The following is a 20,472-nucleotide window of genomic DNA, read 5'->3' on the forward strand; positions in this document are numbered from 1 at the left end:
GTAGGTGTAGCGCCGTTACCGGGCGTTTCTCGGAGACATTGTTAACTACTTGCTAAAAATTGAAAAACTATATATTAAAAATAAAATCTCCAATGACGGCGACGCACTGATTTCAGCCATAACAGTAGTTTACTGAACGGCCCGGTAAAACTTTTCTCTCACCATACGCATATTACCAAAGCTTTGGGTACTTCGAGCAGCTCGAACTGCATGAGGTCTGAGCTTGCTCAGTGCGACGACTGTTTGAAGCACCCAAAATGTGGGCCCCGCATTCTCAAACTCTCTATTATGTCGATGTGCCTTTGGGGCAATCCCGCTCTGTATCGGGTTTCCCTTCGTGACGTCGTCGCGCTCAGCGCCATCGTATTGGGCGTCGACGACAGGCCGTAGCCTGACCTTGAATGTTCCATCGAAGCGCTCAGGCTATGTTGACGGTGGATCCCCGGTAGGTGGGGATCTTGTGCACGATGGCGGCGGGTGTGTACGGAAGGTTCGGCTCCTGGCTGTCCCAGTGCAGGTCCCGCTCAATGCGCGGCAGCTTTCCGTACATATCGTCGACGGTCAGGTACGAGACCTGCGTGTGACGGTCGATGAGCCAGTTGGTCTCGAAGTCGTCGTCGTCCTCGCCGAACGGGTTGATCAGCTGCTCGGCGACCTGCACGACAAAGCTCGGTCCAGTTGGGCTGCAGGTCAGCTGAAAACTCTATAATAATCCCACCGAGCGTGTTGGTAAAGTGTACCAGATAACAGAAATAATAAAACACAAAAAGAAGAAAACACCGCCAGTTTGCGCCTTTCCTACGGGTGTTTCTCGGTCTTTCTCAAAATTACTAATTTAGCGTTTTTTTATGAAGCTCAGCGATGTATATTTGGAACCACCTTCACTAATTAAAAAGAACCAACAAATGTAAGCTAATTGACCGACTCATCGTTACGATTAGCCCCCCATATTATGTTCCCCTAACCGTCATAACTCACCCTAATGGACTGCAATAAAGTGGCTTTACCTCATTTAAAAAAATAAATAAAAAGAAAACGTATAATTTTAAGCAGCATTTTGTATATTAGATAACTTGCATCCAATGTGCAGTATATGACTGCACTATTTTGATGTTTACAAATCCGTAGAATTTAGGGTGTACAGATGATACAATGTTGGTCCGGGTCATATTTTTATATTTATGTAAAAACTATACGCTAAAGTCATGTTTGTAGGAGGAGCATTCGGCTATATGCGAACTCCGTAGTTATTTTGCTTCCGGGGATGTCAAATTTTGAAGCTCGAGGCGTAGAAATTGGCAATGTTTCGCTATGGTACTCTGCACAGCCGTCAATTTCCCACCGAAGTAATCACGTGGTCGTAATGTTTTCTACTTATTTCATGAAGGGTTTACGACATGTAAACATAATATTAAGAAATACAATAAGATATTCTTATGCAATAAAAAAAACGAAACACGTTTTATAGGCACATTTACAAATTATTCACCAAAGTACTACTTTATATAAAACGACGCAAAATATCGTCACGCAGGTCGTCAATCGAGCGCATGCGTGGCCGAATGGTTACCAAGCTTGGCTTTCGCGCGGAGGCCCCAGGTTCGATGCATGGGAGCGGACGCTCCTTTTATTTATTCTTTCAATCAAGCATTCTCGCACGTTCGAGGACCTTGTGGTCTGATCGAGGTAAGAATGTACGCGCCGACCGTTCAACGCAGAATGTTCCAGAAACCCACGCAGGCATACAAAAGGTGCTCCGCAATGCAGTGTGGAGTCAGTCTTCCGCTCGAACCTGCTGTTACGCCGACTTCGACGTCCGCGACGCTCTGTAGTTACCTTGTTTTCTTTTTGGTTTGGCACAAGTTCGCCACATCAACGTTTCAGTTTCCTTATTTATTCTTCGTGCCGTCACCTCGTCATTCTGAGCAAAATATCGGTGACCATCTATCTATAAATACATTTTATGAAAAAAAATTGTGCTTACTCATTATTGTAGTTTTGTTCATTCAAAACGCGACTCATTTCTCTAAATGTAAAAAAAATGCACGTCAAAATTAAAAAAAGTGCTGCAGCTATCTCGTAGTAGACTATAGAAAGTCACGCTGTCCCTAGCTTAGTTTTATTTTTGCTTTTCCCCCTACGCGCTGTTTACAAACAACCCCGCGTTTGCCCAGACAGGGTTTTGGCACTGCGCATGCGTAATTCGTGTGGGGTGAAGTGACTGCGCGGCGCCGACAGCAGCAGCAGCGCCATCATGGCGTCGTGACGTCAAAGGCGTGCGTTGATTTTAAATGGCGTCATTTCTACCAAGCACGCGCGTGTCCACCGGTGCGCTTACCTTGAGCCAGCCCATGAAAAAGATGAATTGGAGGAAGGTGAAGAAGGGGAAGAAGACGTCCAACTCGTGTCCCGGATACCGCATGGCCGGGTCCAGGCTCTGCCGCGCCACCAGGCACGTCACGAAGAACAGGTGCGTCGTTAGGGTAACCACCTGCAGCGGTTAACCACGTGCCAGTCTGAGGTGATGTGGAGGCTACTCTGATGTATGTACGTTATAGCCTAAGCCTAAAAAGGCAAACCTCAACGGGCTGAGGTGGGGGTTGCCAGTGGAAGCACACCTTTTTTATTATTTACTTATACATACTACAGGCTGCCACTTGGCAGCCAAGGCAGGAAGTGCATACAGGGCAACACACAAGAAAATCACATTACACACTAGTGAAAGAAAAAACATCTAGGACTGCACATCTGAGAAATAACGCCGTAATGATGAAGTAAATTCCTGGACGGACGCGACATTAGTAATGTTGGCAGGGAGACTATTCCATTCGTTAATGGTTCGTACAAAAAAGTAGTTTTTTAAACATTGGGCTCTGCTGTAAGGTACCAGGATTGTGTTGGAATGCTTATGCCGTGTGTGACGGGATGGAATAAATTGCATAAATCTGTCGAATGAAAGGCGAGACGAGTCGTGTACAATGGTATACAGAAGCCTTAGACGATTAATTTTGCGCCGGGTCGAAAGAAGCTCAATTTTTGACCTATTGTACAAGTTAGTGATAGAGCTCATTCTTTTGTATTTGTTATAAATGAAGCGTAGTGCTTTCTTTTGTACCCCCTCGAGTCGATTAATATTAAGTTTAGTCGCAGGGTCCCAAACCACATCCGTGTATTCTAAAACAGGTCGTATTATTGTCGTTTAGATTGCAAGCTTGGTTGCAGGATTACAGTGCTTCAACCGCCTCTTCAATGACCATAGCTTTGCCTTGTGAGCAGTCCAGGATATGTGGCTATTCCAACTGAGGTTCGAAGAGATTATGACACCTACGTATTTGAATTCGTGCACAACTTGTAAAGGGGAGTTTTGTATACGGTAATTAAATTCCAAGGATGACCTTTTGCGCGTTGCTCTCATTTGTATACTTTTCGAGCTGTTTAGCAACATTTGCCATTCGTTACATCATTGAGAAATTGAACGAGGCACTTGTTTAAACTAAGTGGGTCATTGCTCGAAGCTATTTCAGTAAACAGCACACAATCATCTGCAAAAACCCGGCAGTGTATATGCTCATCAACCGACAAATCGTTTAGAAAAACAAGGAAGAGCAGTGGGCTCAACACCGATCCTTGTGGAATTCACGAGATGACTGGTACAATTGGGGAACAGTCCCACCTACCTCAACGAACTGATGATAGTTGCTCAAGTAAGAATCCAACCATCGCAAGAAGCTGATCGTTTCCTAGTATCACTCTTAACTTGATAAGTAGTTTGCTGTGTGACACGCGATCAAAACCCTTGGCGAAATCTAGGAATACTACATCCATTTGCCCACCCTTGACAACGACTTTCGCAAGTTTGTTTACTATATAAAGGAGCTGAGTTACCGTAGAGTAGCCACACCGGAAACCATGCTGGCTCTGATAAAAAAAAATATTCAGATTCAAATTGTGACATGAGCTGACTAAATTAAAATGCTCTAGAACCTTGCTACACGAGCAGAGCAAGGAAACGGGCCTATAATTCGATGCGTCATGTTTATCTCCTTTCTCATGGATGGGTATACCTTTTGCCACTTTCCACTGTTTAGGTACCACCCCTCTCTCTAGCAAACTATTATAAATTAGAAAAAAAGAAATTAAAACGCCCCTCAACGTATTAAAAAAAAATATTAGGCATTTTGTCTGGACCGCAATACTTCTTTGTATTCAAATTTAGTGAAGCAGAGAAGATTCCCTCCTCTGATATTTGTATGTCTGGTACGTGAGCGAGTTTAATCGAGAACTCGGGAACGAAGTTGTCACTTGTGGTGTACAAAGAGGCAAAGTAGTCGTTAAATATCTTCGCGATTGAACTATTATCAACGAATTCACTCCCATGATTAATGATCTTGTTAACTGAGTGTCTTGAACCCGACACATGCGTCCAAATCTTCTGGGGATCGTGACGAAGGAAGTTTGACATTTGAACGTTGAAATACTCATACTTGGAATTATTAATGAATGTTCTCAATTTATGACAAGGGCAGTCAATTCTATTTTGTTTTCGCGTGTTCTTCTTAGCCTATTGGCCTTCCTTTCGATTTGTAAAATCTCCCTTGTGACCCATGGGTTATTCTTTTTAGATCGCTTCTTACGAGATGGCACAAACCTTTCTATACACCACCGCATTTTGAAAAGTGCACCATAGTTCGTCTACATTCCATCCCAAAACTGAAGCCCTATAAACAAATCTGCCGAACGATAGATCGAGGTAATTTATTATACTTTCGTCTTGTGGTCTATTATAGCCCTTAAACTCCGATTTTTAATGAGGACAACATCTGGGAACAATTCGCGTACAATCAAAAACAACCATATGATGGTCGGATAAGCCCTCTGTGATCACACAGTGATAATCGGCAACACACAAATTCCAGTCAAAAACAACCATATGATTGTCATCGGCAACATACAAATTCTGAGAAACAAAAACAAGATCAAGATCAAGAATCGAACTAGTAGAATCTGTGATGCGCGTGAAAGTTGACACTATTTGTGTTAAATTATATGCGAAGGCAATATCTATTAGAGCATCGGAATGTTTCCAAGAGGCCACTGTGGTCATCGAAGGCTAATTGATGTTTGGGAGATTGAAGTCTCCCCCCCCCCCCCCATAATTATATTCATGAAATTCTTAGATTGCTCCTGTAAGAAGTCTTGAAGCTCATACATCGCAGCTATGCCAGCACTTGGCGGCCTGTAAACAGCTCCGGTCTCCCTTAAAGGGGCCCTGCAATCATACTTAAGCGTCCTTTTTTGCGGTTTTTACGTCTCTTGAGGTTCGGGCAAGCCAGCGGGCCCGGAGAAAGTAACTAAATATTAGTGAGTCATATTTTAACCGGACGACGCAGAAACCTCCTCCACATACGGGGGCGACCCGCGGTGTTGAAAGCGCGCTATGTGTGACGGCATATGACGTTTTTGGTTCTGGCCAGAGTGTCGAACCGAAATTTTTATCGGTTCGGTTCCGGTTCGGGTTCACGGCTTTCGGTTCGGTTCCGGTTCAGTTCCGGGGAGCAAAAAATAACGGTTCAAACCGGTTCAAACCGGTTCGAACCGGTTCGAACCGGTTTGAACCGCTAAATTGAGAATATCTTTTTCGCGTTGTTCTGGCAATATACATTATTTATGCCGCGAAACGATTAACTCTATTGTTTCTTCGATCGTCCGTGCAATTTAATTTTGTTTTTAGGTGCCAAAATATGAAATTCAGTTATTTAATTTCGACACAAGAGTAGAAACAAGTCTACAGGGTGTCACAAAAGAAAATTTACACGGTCTTTTTTACCGCAAAATTAAACTAGGCATCGTCGAATGCTCATTCTCCGCTCAAAGGTAGAGCTAGAGGTCACAACCAGATGCCAAAGTTTCAGCCCGATCCGATAACTTAATCAAAAGTTATAAGTGATTTTTTCAAAATTTCAATGGGAAAATGGAGCGCATTTTTGCCCGTTTTGGGTTTGTGGTACCATAGAGCCCCATGTGTTCGAAAACTCTGTCGGCCGCCATTTTCCCATTCAAAGCTTCAGAAAATCACTTATAACTTTTGATTAACTTATCGAATCGGGCTGAAACTTTGGCACCTGGTTGTGGCCTCTAGCGCTACCTTCAGGCGGAGAATGAGCGTTGGGCGATGCTAGTTTATTTTTGTAACAAAAAAGACCGTGTAAATTTTCTTCTGTGACACCCTGTACATTAACATACATAACGTCGTGTTCATACGACTCCACATCCCTTTGTTTACCAGTAACATATATTTTACCTGAATCAAAATGTTTAAGTACAAGAGTAAAGAGTTAAGCCATGGTTGGTACATACCTGTAAATAGATCAGCTTCTAATTTAGAACTATACTGTATTTTATTGTGCTTTCTTCGTGTTTAAGTAAACTTCTAAAGTTCAAGCTTATCTATTTACATGGTATAAAATGTTGTCCCAAAGTGTGGTAGGTTGCCCAAAAATACCCGTGATTGGTACTACTTTGTGTCGCAGTGTTAAAAATGAAATCGTGATTGTGTCCTTGAACTAAGGAATGAATTACATCACATAAAATTATGAAATGAGCACCTCGGTGCTCATGCTAATTATGAAATAAGGTTTACGAGATACACTTCACAATATATATGTATATGATGACGACACAACTGAACTCTATTGTTTCTTCGATCGTCCCTGCAATTTAATTTTGTTTTTAGGTGCCAAAATATGAAATTCAGTTATTTAATTTCGACGCAAGAGTAGAAACAAATCTACAGGGTGTCACAAAAGAAAATTTACACAATTAAATTTTCAGAATGTAACAAAAGTTTTAGGATAATTCCTTTTGGTGTATTTTTTATAGAAACACCGAGCGGCAATCCAAATGCTTGTTGTTCTAACCAAACATTCTTTACACTCAGCACCGCATGCACGCCACTAATCATGCAGCAAGAAGTAATCACAATTGTTCACTCTAATCTATACGCACCTTCGCACTCAGATCAAATCCGGCCCAAAATAGCGCTTGTCCAAGTGAACATTTTCTTATGCAGAATAAGCGGCATAGCCTGGCTTTTGAGGTTTGTTCTTGACAAGATGCCGGTCAATTTAATTTGCAAATGAGCATCACTTTTGCTAACTGATGATTTTAACTCGATAGCGTTAAGGAGCTCATGTCGCAGAAAAGCTGATGTCGGTGGCGTGACTGGAAAATCCTGATTGGTCGATAGGTCCATGACGTCAGAGCTGCATACCCTCGCGCAAGAATTTAGAGCAACCCACTATGCTCACGTGAAACGTGACATCACGCGTGGAATGAGTGTGATTAAAACATGACATGTAATGCGAAATAAAGGTCGCCGTATGTCTCAAATGATTTCACTTTTGAAAGTAATTACTTTGCCTTAAAGAAAAAAAATTAAGAATTTTTGCGGGATTCGAACTTACGACCCTTTAGTTGCGAGTCAGACGCTTTTCGCTAGGAACGGCGCGAGCGTCTGGCACGACAAAAACGTGCTTTTTGGTAAGAGCGTTTTTGCAAGCAAAGTAGTTTCCGGAGTCACGCTTGTTGGTCTGCGCCAAAGATGCAGGGAAGAGGAACCTTTACAACACAGTATGTTTTTAAAGCACCCCCGCTTCCCTCCTTCCCCCCCACCCCCCCACCCACACACCCACGAACTTCTTTATACAGCGGAGCTGTTAAGGGCTAGTTTCCCCAGTGTCGTGTCCGTCAGCAAACAAATGATGACACTAAACTCTGGACAGCTACCGCCATCTATTAAGGACGACGGCAACCAGATAACCGGCTTGCTGGTTGTCTGGTTGCCGCCGTCGTGCATAGATGGCGGCAACCTCTCCAGCCTTTCCACTCTGGCTTGCCGGCTTGCGGCCGGCCATTACTTCATTTACACCATAGTACAGCTTCGCTAGTCTTCCTTCTTCACCAGAGTGAAAAGGCTGAAAGTATTCCCGAGGAATTGCCTCCTCCATTGGTGTATGTTAATTTGACAATTTTATTCGACACTTGTTAACCGCAACCCTTTATTGCTTTTATTTTGCACCCCGTGAAGTTTAGATGGGTGATAAAACGACATCGGGTTAAAATGTTCACGACTTTTCCGAGGCGTACTGGTCCTCTGGCCCAAGTACACTCGCACAGGGCCGCCACTAATTCAGAAGCTCCTTTGTCGCGGTGAAATTGCGAAGATTAAATGAGACTATTTCTTTTAGTCTTGCCTTCCCAAGGATTGATGTCGCAATTGTAGGGTCAAAACCACCCGCCTGACGACAGTCGAGCGCGGCTCATGGATTAGACAGGAGGACTGCGTGAGCACCGTACATCGGCTCGTAACAAACAATGCCTCGGTGGAGACTTGGGTAGTGGCTCTTGTCCAACCACTGCGGTGATGAGAATAGCCGAACTCTAACAGTGTCTGGAACTGAACATGTGTTTTCTTCCTTAAAACGCCAGCGCAGGGGTATGATTAACGTTGGCGGCATAAGATAGGCACCAGGCCACATGGCCGCTTCTGGCTCCGAGTTGAGGGGATGAACGATGCTCATATTTCTCGAATTTTTTGGCGACTGCCATTGCCTAGAAAAAAAATAGCAAAGCCAGGTTCAGTCAGTTATTAACGTTAGGGAGTGATCCTGAGTAGTATTTAGTAATGTATAGAAATCTTTTTATAGCTCCTTTAAGCAAAGTACAGAGGAAGTCGAAACTTGGGCAATAACTTTAGAACGACGCTCGTGTGAGAGTTACAGCGACTGCAGTGCCAACGTTCGGCTGTCTCTCTGAGGTCACTAAAATATATATTTTTTTTTTAGTATTCCTTCCATACACACGTGTAGTTCTATGTCACGTCATATTAATAAGTCGCATTTAGTAATTTCAGTACTTCTATTCTCACGAACATCTTTCGGATGCAGTTCAGCAACAACGAAAAATATTTGGGTGCCTCAAACGTAAAATGGGTCTTGCAACATTTTTCCTTGTACTTTTAATAAATACTGTTAAGAAGTAACCCCTAACGTTTATAGCTTGCGGAAACATCCATTAGTTTTCCCCTAATAGCACATGCAGAAAAAATAAAGGAAAGAGACAGCTGTCGATATCTCCTCAACTCGCAATTCAAACAAGCGGCCACGTGATCTGACCCTAATTATATACCGCCAGTGTTCATCACAGTCATGCTCTAGGCGGCTAGGGTTTGAAAAACAAAAGCTTGAGCTGAGCTTCAGATATTGTTAGAGTTGGGCTATTATCATATGTAATTGACATGAGCCGTTACCCGAATGTTTGGCGGTGCTGATTGTCATGAACCCGAGTACTCCACTGGGGGTTTTGAAAATCGCTTCCGTCACGGTGTCACGTGACTCTCGGTGCGAAATCGTGATATCATGTTACGTCACGCTGTCAACAATGTTAATACATCAAGTGACTTCCTCAAATTAAATCGAGTTGACGCGGTGAGTCACGTGACGTCACGAAGTCACGTGACAACATGTATTGACACCATGGCGTCACGTGACAACGTGACACATGGTTAATCATAGTGCCATGAAAACCCACAACTTACCATACTTTTCAATTCTGTATATGACGATTTGATCCATAGATAGAAATACAGCCGCCAATTTTTCAATCCCATATGTTCATTTTGTGATACTAACAAAAAAAAATATTACATTGAACCGTTTTGAACCGGTTACCGTTATATTTTTTTTCGGTTCGGTTCCGGTTCAGTTCCAATATGGCGGCGAAGATTTCGGTTCGGTTCAGTTCCAGTTCGGCTAAAAATAACGGTTCTGTTCCGGTTTTCGGCTCGGTTCGGTTCCGGTTCGACACCCTGGTTCTGGCCTTATTACTAATCAAAACCACTAAAAGCTTTTATTTTTTTTAGTCGAAATACAACAGATAAGTGGCGCGAACCGTTTAATTTTTTTATGAAAGTAGTTTTTGTTCAGTATTTTAGATCAGAAAATAAATAAATGTAGTTTATAAAGTACGGAAGCAAGAAATGACCCGTCGACATACCCGCCACCAAGCGGCGGAAGAGGCGGCGCATACTAGAAAAGGGTAGTGGGATCAGGTACCACACGAGCGGCGAGCGTAGAAAGGTCCCGGATGTACATGTTCGCGCTGCGGTCGTATGGGCTTGAAGATCTTACCGGTTCCGAGTGTTCCGAAGGCCTTCGGCGAGCAGGTGTGGCTTGCGGTTTGGACGTTTGGCGGAATGGCAGCGGGAAGTTGCTCCCGTTTTGAACTGATATTTACCCCGTGTTTGCTGTCGTTTGTGACCAATGAACTGTCATGCCGAATTAGTGTTTAGTCGCGCAGCAAATCCAATGCGAGCCGCCCTGGCCGCCCGCTTCATACAGCCTATCCTGCGCACGTCGACACAGAGTGCGGCAGCCGTGAGCGCTCGTTGAGCTCCCTTCTCTAGTTCACGGCCACTCAAGCCAGGACCAAGAACGTCATGGAGTAGGTTATTTTTTGCTTGTTTATGTAATTTTAATTTGCCCCTAACTTTTAAAGTAAAGCAAAATTCGAGAAAAGAAAATTTTCATTAAGTTATTACGTTCAGTGCGCTCAAGTTCGGTGCAAAAAAAAAAAAAAGTCAACAAGTCGTTGCAGGGCTCCTTTAAGTTGAGATTACGGTGGGAACCACGTGCCCGGTGGACCAATCAGCCGCCTCCCTTTTATCACCTGACCCAACTCTTCGCGCGTGGGTATGGCCGGGAGCGTGGTGACGTTGCGAAAGAGGCGTAGGACTGGTCCAACGAGGTCGTAGCTTCCACTGCAGACTCAGCTTAGGGGTGAACGGAGCATAAACTGGACATTTGGCGAAAAAGTCGGCGACAAACTCGGCGGCCGTCATTGGCCAACGCCGCACTTGGCCTTGGCGCCGGCAAATCATAGCCGCCGGATTTCTCGCCAACTTTTTCGCCGAATGTCCAGAGTAGGGCCCCTGGTGGAGATATATGCGTGCGTATTAGCATGATGCTATAGGTATTCTGCTGATACGAGGCTTTGTTATGGCGGGCTATCTTCCGCTCACTCCGCAGCTAACATGGTGGTGGATGCTACATGATCGTTGGACCACTAATTCGTCGATTTTTCGCCACGTCACGTAATTTTGCGCGGAAGCACGTAGCCTCCGCCGCGCTATCATGTGGCCATCGCTTGCTCCCGGCGGCCGACAGCGGTCCTACGATTCATGCCTCATGTGTCCTATCACCGCGCTACTATCGGTAACCTGGCAGCAGCGTCACAATGGCAGAGACCAGTTAATTTGTTGAAAATTGGGTTCCAAATGAAACGGAGCAGGCCAAATATTTTAAGAGATTTAAGGGCTCGTGTTTATATTTACTTCTGACCAATGCCTACACAGACAGGGATAAAATGCCCCGTCTGCCCATTTTTGTTTGCCTTTTCTTCTTTATATGTGGGAAGAAAATGAGAGAGAGAGAGAGAAAGAGAGATAGAAATGAGACAGCGCAGGTGCAACACCGCTTAGAAGACAAGGCCGTAGTGCTGACATTTTTGCTTCATTAGCGAAGTCCAACGCTGGACACAGATGGGAAACGAGTGCTGCGTCGGCGTTCGGCTTCGAGTCAAGTTGGAGCCGAACGTTGACGCAATCGTCGTGTCCAATCTGTGGCTAGCGTTAGCCTTCGCCGATGACATCTCTATCGGCGCTATGGCTCTTTTATCTAGGAGGTGTTACGGATGGCGCCAGAGCGCCGCGCTCTGGCGAGCGATTGGTAGGTAGACGAAAAGCTAGCGGCCTTCGTCTATCTAGCTCTACCTGCTGTTGAAAAGCGTTCGGACGCCGAATGGCAGACGCGGGCTTAGGTCGTTCGAAGGCGTTCGAAGAGTGAGTAGAGACAAAGGCAGCTAGCTTTGCGTCTACTCACTAGTCATTCTAACCAGAGCCAACACCTCCTAGATAACAAAACCGTAGTGCTGACAGAGATGTCGCCATCAGCGAAGGCCAAAGCTGGGCACAGATTGAACTCGACGATTCCGTCAACGTTCGGCTCAAACTTGACTCGAAGCCGAGCGCTGAAGTAGCACTCGTTTCCCATCTGCGTCCAGCGTTTTCCTTCGACCGCTGGTGACGCAAAAATGTCAGCACTACGGCCTTGTCTTCTAGGCGGTGTTGCTGGAGCTCGGTGTCCTGCCGTCCGCACGCGCCACCGCCTTCTCCTATCCCTCGCTTTCTACCCGCATAGCCATGGAGTGCAAGGTAGCGCTGCTTCCAGCATACCAATTATGCTGCGCTTTATGGGAATTAAGTGCCGGACCGCTTTGGCCTGTGCAATAATCACACCTCCCCTTCTAGCCCACCGTAGCTTTGCTCCACCACTGTGGTCAACACACGCGGTTCAATGCAACATATTTTCTCGTAGATTCGGTTTTCCGTCTAAACTGCTCGCCTCTTCTAAAATTTACACGTGAGGCAGTTACACGTTATTGCCATGAGAACATGACTTCAAATTTACAAGAAAAAACAGCAATATTCTTCTTTTATGTAGTTCTGACTCTTTCGTAGGCAGAGAACTGGCTTTTTTAAAATAAGAAGCTATTTCTTCTCAAATACCCATTCTTGCTGCTTTTCCCTCAGCTCTTTTACTGACAGGAATTATAAATAAATAGGCTTTGAACTTTCCCTTTTACTCGATCGAATTATTCCATTCAAATTCTGAATACGCTTTTCAGCTGCCCTATGGATGAATTGAAACACTTCAAGAACGCTTTGTTATCAGAGAATTTAAGGAAGCGGAGATAAAAAAGGTCGTAAACGTGTGCACTGGGAGAAAGGCATGACCATGGTTAATATACAAAAAGATGATACATCAGAGACGTCCGAATAGTGAATCCAATCGGAATAGTGCTGCATCATTCATACCCTTCACAGCACAAGGGCAAGCCACGGCATATGTTTTTGGCGTGTTGGAGGTAAGGATGAAAGAGAGCTGGTCGATTAGAAGTAACATTCGCACACCCCTACGATACACCCGAACTTGGGACAAACATACTAAAGAGAAAAAGAAACGCGCGATTCTGACCTGTGTGTAAACCAGCGGAACGGTGACCCAGTCGTAACACCAGAGCAGGCTGCACTTGTCGCGGAAGCTGTTCAACTCCTCGAGCACATGCTTCACTGGAGGGCCGGGCGGCAGCCTGCCCTGCTGTACGGCCATGTTCACCAGGTTGACGAACCACACGCAGGGTAACCAGTGCCGGTTCGCCTTGTTGGGCATGGCCTCGTACAGCACCCGCTCGTCCGTTGTCATGAAGCCGGCCTCCACCAAATGCTGGGTACTCGGGAAGCGCTTCTTGACGGCACCGCTGACTGCTTGCAGAACGAGCACCAGCCCCAGATTGGCGTAGCGCATCATGGTGCGACGCAAGAGTCTACCGTGGTCGTCGCCTCCGGCCACGTAGGCCAGCACAACGTAGGCCAACTTGTCCGGCCACGGAATGCTGGTGAACTGGTCCCACCAGCGACCGGCAATAAACGTCACGTAGAACCCTAACACGAACGACAGCGGGATGTGCTCCAGGGCGCGGTCGCTGTACAGCGCCAGCTGTTCGAAGAGTCTACGCTGCGATTTGTCCATGATCATCCGGTACCATACCGCGATAGCCGTGAAGGCCGCGCCGTAGACCAGCAGCTCTTTGTAGATGAGCTTGTAGACGGAACCGCGCCATCGGATTACCAGCTTCCAGAAGCCCAGGAGCGTACTCGTGGACACGTCCGCCTGGTACGCGATCGTCATGGCCCGAGAGGACGAGATATGGCTGGCGTCCGCCGAGGGCAGCGGCTGGTGCTGCTTTCGGCACCCGGGCAGAAGCCGCGGCCGACGTGCGATGCCGCTGAGGTGCACGCGCGGGCAGCTCGGTGCAAAGGCTCACTGTGATCTACAAGCTGAACTGCCGGGCGGCATGGCTTATCACTCAGGAGCCACGTGGAGAGCTGAAGCCTCGACACACGCAGATTCTTGGCGCGCGGCTATGACGAAAGAGAGAAAAAGATAGAGATAGAAAAACCTTTATTCTAGCTATGACGAGGTGTTTGTTCGTGTTGGCTACTGGTGCCGCTTCTTTGACTTCAGTACTTGTGTTGTTGTTTTCGTCTTCTTAGGATTGGGGGAGGGGGTAGATGAAATGTTCCCGATAGCATTTTGTCAAATGTTTCGTCTCCACCGCTCAGGTGCGCGGTATCTGAAATAGTAAATCACTCCATGACGTCGTGATAGTTACTTCTTGGTAGTTATGCCTGATTCCTGAATATATTCTTCAGAATGTAGTCTATGGAAAATTCAAAGAAGCAGTAATGAGATAAAAAAAAATAATACTAGCGTTGTAGACCAGTGCTGCGGAGTTGTCCCTCCGAAGTTGAAATGATTCCGGAACAATTGGGCATCAACTAGTATGTGCTACGCTGTCAAGGCTACGGGCAGCTCCCACAGCGTAACTTCCTCTTGCAATCGCACGCGCCCGCGCAAGCTGCAACACCGTCGAAGATACGTTTGCCTTGTTGACAATGTTGCACAGTGTAGCGATGTTTGACAGTTGACTCTCCTACGGTCTGCTGACGCCACGGTATCGCACGGTCAAAGTGACTTTCGTAACAGCATTATTGCACTTAATGAGGGCTTAATTGTCTGCCCGGCTCATGCTCCTTCGATGGTGAAAGTGGCGACCGCAGTGAAGCAAGCAAAAAATGAAAAGTTGTAGAAAGACAAGATGTCGTTCCCGCTCGTCACTCAATGGGCAAATTTCGCTACGCAAACCTGAGTTCCAGGAACGCACAAGAGCATCGATTATTTTTTAGGTTAATTGTGAAGATGTAATGAAGGTCGTACGGCCCTTGAATGTTCCCTGAGAGCGCTGGGGATTTTTAATAAAATCCAGAAATATGACCCTTTTGACTGTTTCTAGCGCATTCTGAGGCAATCTAGAAATTTAAATTGGTCAGATGACAAAAATGGCAAAACAAATGGTAGTACGTAGTAGAAGTGTCTAATATCTTAATTTTAAGATCCTGACGGGAAGCCTAAACGTCTTGGTATTGCGTATTTGTGTAAATAAATTTGACAGGGTCGTTTCCGCTAGATTTATTTTCAGTGGGTTCAACGAGATGGCGACACCGGCACCAAACGCCTCTAGGGAGGCTCAAGTGAGGGTGGGTGCAACTGCTAGATCGGGGATCACGGGACATGGACGCCATTTAATTGCTAATTTTTGCTGGGAGTCTATGGGGCAAAGGGTCGTTTTCTTTCCTAACTCAGGTCATAGAGGCCTATTAAGGTGCTTGAATAATTTACTCAAGGTATAAATGATTACATTTCCATAGCCACCAGTTTTGTTGCGATAGGTGAAGTATTTTTTTAACACGAAAAATGGGAAATTCCGCCATCTTGGACGTTGCTTCTTGTCTGGCTCTCGACGTTTGCAATTCTGGGAGCGAGAAGGAAGCGAGAGAGGCTGCGCCAAGGCGTTCGTTGCTTGCAATGGGAGGAGGAGAGAGGAGGAAAAGCGCATGGAGCAACAGAGTTGCAACAGAGCGGGCGCCTGCTCTCGTGCAGGCAACATTGGCGCATATCCTTTATCGAACCCTCTCCCTCAGGCGCCACCATTAAATTGCAAACGCTCTCCAGGTTTTGAGTTGCGCCCACCCTCACTTGAGCCTCCCTAAACGCCTCAAGCCAGAGCATTTGTTGTTTCTGTTTTCACGAGCTTGCGCGGACGGCGACTCGTGGCACGAGTCCTTTGCTTGACACTGCCGAGATCAATTTTTGCAGTCTTGCCGGTGAATGGTAAATGGTCTACAAACAAAACTTCTATCGTCACAAAGAAAAAGAAGACAAATGAGAGGCAGCACATGTATGGCGTAGTGATGCCACGGGAATGCGCCGCCGCGCACCGAGCTTTCACTTTCAACGATAAAATGACCACGGCCGATGCCACGACCTATGCAGCCAATCTAACTGTAAGAACGTGCCACGTAACTTCGAGCTCAGCGAGTCCCTAGGTCACGCCGAAGAGTCGCACGCCCTCAGTAAAGCCCCTTGATGTGTTTGCTTGTCTTGCAAGCGGCATCAAATCGTCAAATGCGCCTATGCATGATCCCGTGCCTTGTGCGACACTTGGAAGCAAATGGCAGTACAGCACTAAAATGAAAGGCAATGGAGCGGCCAAAAAGTATACGGTCTGTTTGCAAAAAAAAAAAAATCTTTTAGCTTTTTCACTTTGCTGAAGAAGACCAGCGAAGCTTTCCTATAGTGGGAATGAAGTCATGGCCGGCCGCGAGTAGGCAAGCCAGGGTGGAAAGGCTCGAAAGGTTGCTGCCGTCGCTCATGGATGGCGGTAGCTGTGCAGAGTTTGGTGTCATCATTTGTTTGCTGACGGACGCGATCCTGGGGAAACTAACCCTTAACAGCTCCGCTGTAAAAAAGTGATTTTAGTGTTTGCCGTTCGTGGCGAGCCTTTTGCAGATCACGTGATCAATCTCTCCAGTGCCACCAAGCGCTTTGTGCGACCACCGCTCGGTTTAGTAGAATCAGTGGCCTGGGGAGGCGCTTTGCATATATTTGGAGTTGACTATGCATCTGATAACGTCAGCTTACGCTGCTTTGGCTGCGGTAACACAATAAGCTCGGTTCCAGGGGTGGGGATGGGCCCCGTGTCCCCATACCTGGAAGTTGAAAGGAATGGAATCCCCGAAAACTTTAATTTCCCGAAATAGAGTTGGAATGAAATAAAGGTGCTCATTCCGCAAACCCCGTTGTAACCGTAGACACGTCCTGTTTGGCTCGCAATGGCAGGCATGCCTGCCAATGAGAGCTTCACAGTGCTTCGGTATGTGCGCATATATACCAAAGGTGTCTGGGATACAAACTTACAATCACACTTAAGCAGTCCGCATTCATTTCACGTCACGTGGAGCTGCCGAATGATTATTGATGGTCTCATAAAAAAAAGCAAGTGTCGTGTTCTTAATTTCATAATTTACTGGTATCACCGGTCGGTGTAACAAAGGTTTCAATCTTTCTGTCTCTCTCCCTCTTCGTTGAAAAAGGAATTGAATGCTGTTTTTCTTGTTTCTAAGAAGAAGAAAAAAAAAACAAAAAAACAACGTTGTACCTAGAGTTTTCACTAGCTCTACATTAAATGGGCAAAGGAAGCACGCTTTTTGGTATCTTCTGTTTTTCAATTAGATTACAAATCATGGCTTCCGAGATGGAAATTATTTCTGCATGTCCGCTAGGTGTTTAGAACTCAGGTATAACGTTTAATTAAGTGGAGTTCCTACTTATATTTTAGAGCGCAGCTCTTAGGCGCCCGTTCCCGGCTTGAGCGGCGTCGCCGTCGCCGTCGGCGTCGGCGTAACCGCGACTAACCCTCCTAACCCTCGTGAAGGTTACGAGGGTTAATAACCCTCGTAACCCTCACGAGGGTTACGAGGGTTAGTTACCCTCAAAAGGGTTACCCTCACGAGGGTCACGAGAGTTATGAGAGTTACCCTCACGAGGGTTATGAGAGTTACCCTCACGAGGGTCACGAGAGTTACCCTCACGAGGGTCACGAGAGTTACCCTCACGAGGGTTACTAGGGTTACCCTCACGAGAGTCACGATGGTTACCCAGGTCACGTGACCCCCCTCCCAAGGTCACGTGACCCCCGTTGACGTCATCGCCACTGATGACGTCACTGGCATCCGCATCGTCATCGTCATCATCACTGATGACGTCATTAGTGACACCGGCATCCACATCGTCATCGTCATCATCACTGATGACGTCACTGATGACGTCATCAGCATTGTCACGTGACCCCCCAAGGTCACGTCACCCCCCGCCACCCGAGGTCACTTGACCCGCCCCTCCAGTGCCCTTCCCTTATCCTCCTCAAGAGCTGCGCTCTAATTCTGCGTTACAGGGAGTTGTAAACGGCATTCATTTTAGAGCGCAGCTCTTAGGGGCCTGTTCACCGGCTTGAGCGGCGTCGCCGTCGCCGTCGGCGTCGGCGTAACCAAGGTCACCCCAAGGTCACGTGACCCCTAAGGTCATCCCAAGGTCACGTGACCCCCAAGATCACCACAAAGGTCACGTGACCCCCAGAGGTCACGTGACCCCTCCCCTAGGGTCACGTGGCCCACAAGGTCACGTGACACCCAAAGTCACATGACTCCCCAAGTCACGTGACCCCCCAGGTCACGTGACCCCCCGAGGTCACGTGACCCCCCACAGGGTCACGTGAACCCCTCCCCCGAGAACACGTGACCCCCCGAAGTCACGTGACACCCCTCCGAGGTCACGTGACCACCCCCAGGGTCGCGTGACCCCCGCTGAGGTCACGTGACCTCCCCGATGACGTCATCGTCACTGATGACGTCACCGGCATCTGCATCTGCATCGTCATCATCATTGATGACGTCATCAGTGACGTCACTGATGACCTCACTGGCACCCGCATCGTCATCATCACTGATGACATCATCAGTGACGTCATGATGACGTCACTGACATCCGCATCGTCAACGTCATCATCACGGATGACTTCATCAGTGACGTCACTGATGACGTCACCGACATCCGCATCGTCATCATCGCTGATGACGTCATCGGAGTCCGCATCGTCATCGTCACTGATGACGTCATCAGTGACGTCACTGGTGACATCATCGGCATCATCACGTGACCCCCCAAGGTCGCGTGACCCCCCCAGGTCACTTCACCCCCCCAGTACCCTTCCCTCCTCCTCAAGAGCTGCGCTCTAATTCGGTGTTACAGGAAGTTGTAAACGGCTTCCACTTTTAGAGCGCAGCTCTTAGGGGCCCGTTTCCAGCCTGAGCGGCGTCGGCGTCGCCGTCGGCGTAACCGGGTGGGGGGGTCACGTGAGACCCCCCGAGGTCACGTGACCCCCCCCCCCGCCCCCGAGGTCACGTGACCCCCCCCCTCCCCCCGAGGTCACGTGACCTTCCCCCCGAGGTCAGGTGACCCCCCCCCCCCCCCGAGGTCACGTGACCCCCCCGGGGTCACGTGACTACCCGCAGGTGAAGTGACCCCCCAGTACCCTTCCCTACTCCTCCTCAAGAGCTGCGCTCCAATTCGGCGTTACAGAGATTTGTAAACGGCTTTCATTTTTTTTCTATTGGTTTTACATTCCTTAGTCACGTGTATTAGACCGCGGAGTTTACCTTGCCAAAATGTCGTGCACAATGAAACCATGATGGAGGCTAAAACACAAAACGCGTTTTCTATTGGAGATATTTTTATTCTTTCTTCGCAGTGGTGGGTAAAGTACGTGTAAAAACTGCTTGAAGTAAAATGTAACTCCTAGAATGTTTCAAATGTTTTCCTTTCCGCGGTCAAGGTGCTCTCCGAGAGCTTGTTTATTTTTTTTCTTTACCTCCCCCCCCTCCCCCCCCCCCCCACACACACACAAAAGCTTAGTACAACGGCGGTTTAAATCAGTCCACAATCCAAAAAACAAAAACCCGTTTTTTTTTGTTTTTTTTTTAAGAATAGGTGACGTTATTGGTGACTTGTTCCGGCTTCCGCTGACCCGGTAGGGCATTGCTTGCACGCGACGTCAGTCCGCCCCTCTTTAACTTATCGGAGCACGCGTCGTCATGACGTCATGTGTAACGCAGTGGAAGCTACGAGCGCGTTGGACCAGTCATACGTCGACCCTTCGCCACGTGATCACCGTATATTAGGCGCGAGGATGCCGACGGCGTCGCGCTCATAACGCCGGCCGGAGCCCCCATTTTCTAACTGTGCCAGTCTCGTCTAGCCAACTTCTCACACCTCACGAATCCTCCCTCCTTGGAGGAACGCAAAAATGATTTGCGTACGTAACGCGGGGCAGATTTTTCGGTCCATGGGTTCTCTACATGTGTTGTTCGGGTAAAACGGAAAAACCTTTTTCACGTGTTGTGTTTTAAGGCGAGAGCCTTATATTTATATGTCCCATTACGAGAAAAGGCGTCGGCATGTAACCGAAACTAAAGTCCCATGATACTTCTTTTCCAAGAAAGGACACCCGAAACAAGTGACGAAGCACATTCCGCTGGAACAAAATGGCGGCATTCAGTTCAAACCCCTCTTGTGCTCTGCCATTCGCTTCCTAAAACTTGCACCGTCACACAGTCGGCGCTTCAAAGAATGTCGCTACTTGTAGGTGGCTCTTATCTAGGGACTTTACCCGAAACATGATAACAACGATACCTCATCGAGCACGCGCCGCTCAAGGTTAGGCCGGACGCGCCTCAAAAATAAAAAGAATTGCGGTGGCTTAGCTCGGCTATGCCACGATATACGTAGCGTGAGCTTATGCGCACAGAATGAGAGGTGCTATCAAGCGGCTCCGGTGCAGCGTCAGACTTGGCTACTGCGCAACGGAGGCACACAGCTGGGCACGCGGCGGCGCCAGTGC

At 47.2% G+C, this 20,472-nt stretch overlaps 1 protein-coding gene across 1 annotated transcript; it reads right to left on the reverse strand.

Annotated features, from left to right (window-relative positions):
- Positions 1–418: 418 nt before the first annotated feature.
- LOC8032760 (bestrophin-3-like) lies at positions 419–13,805 on the reverse strand. Its single transcript, XM_002400257.3, has 3 exons — positions 13,092–13,805; positions 2,339–2,491; positions 419–655 (listed from the first exon to the last, which is right to left on the reverse strand). The coding sequence occupies exons 1-3, from the start codon at positions 13,803–13,805 to the stop codon at positions 419–421; spliced, it is 1,104 nt and encodes a 367-aa protein (XP_002400301.1).
- Positions 13,806–20,472: the final 6,667 nt, after the last annotated feature.

The sequence above is a fragment of the Ixodes scapularis genome, unplaced genomic scaffold (assembly GCF_016920785.2).
Source record: "Ixodes scapularis isolate PalLabHiFi unplaced genomic scaffold, ASM1692078v2 PGA_scaffold5__190_contigs__length_132052651, whole genome shotgun sequence".
Taxonomy (NCBI): Eukaryota; Metazoa; Arthropoda; class Arachnida; order Ixodida; family Ixodidae; genus Ixodes; species Ixodes scapularis.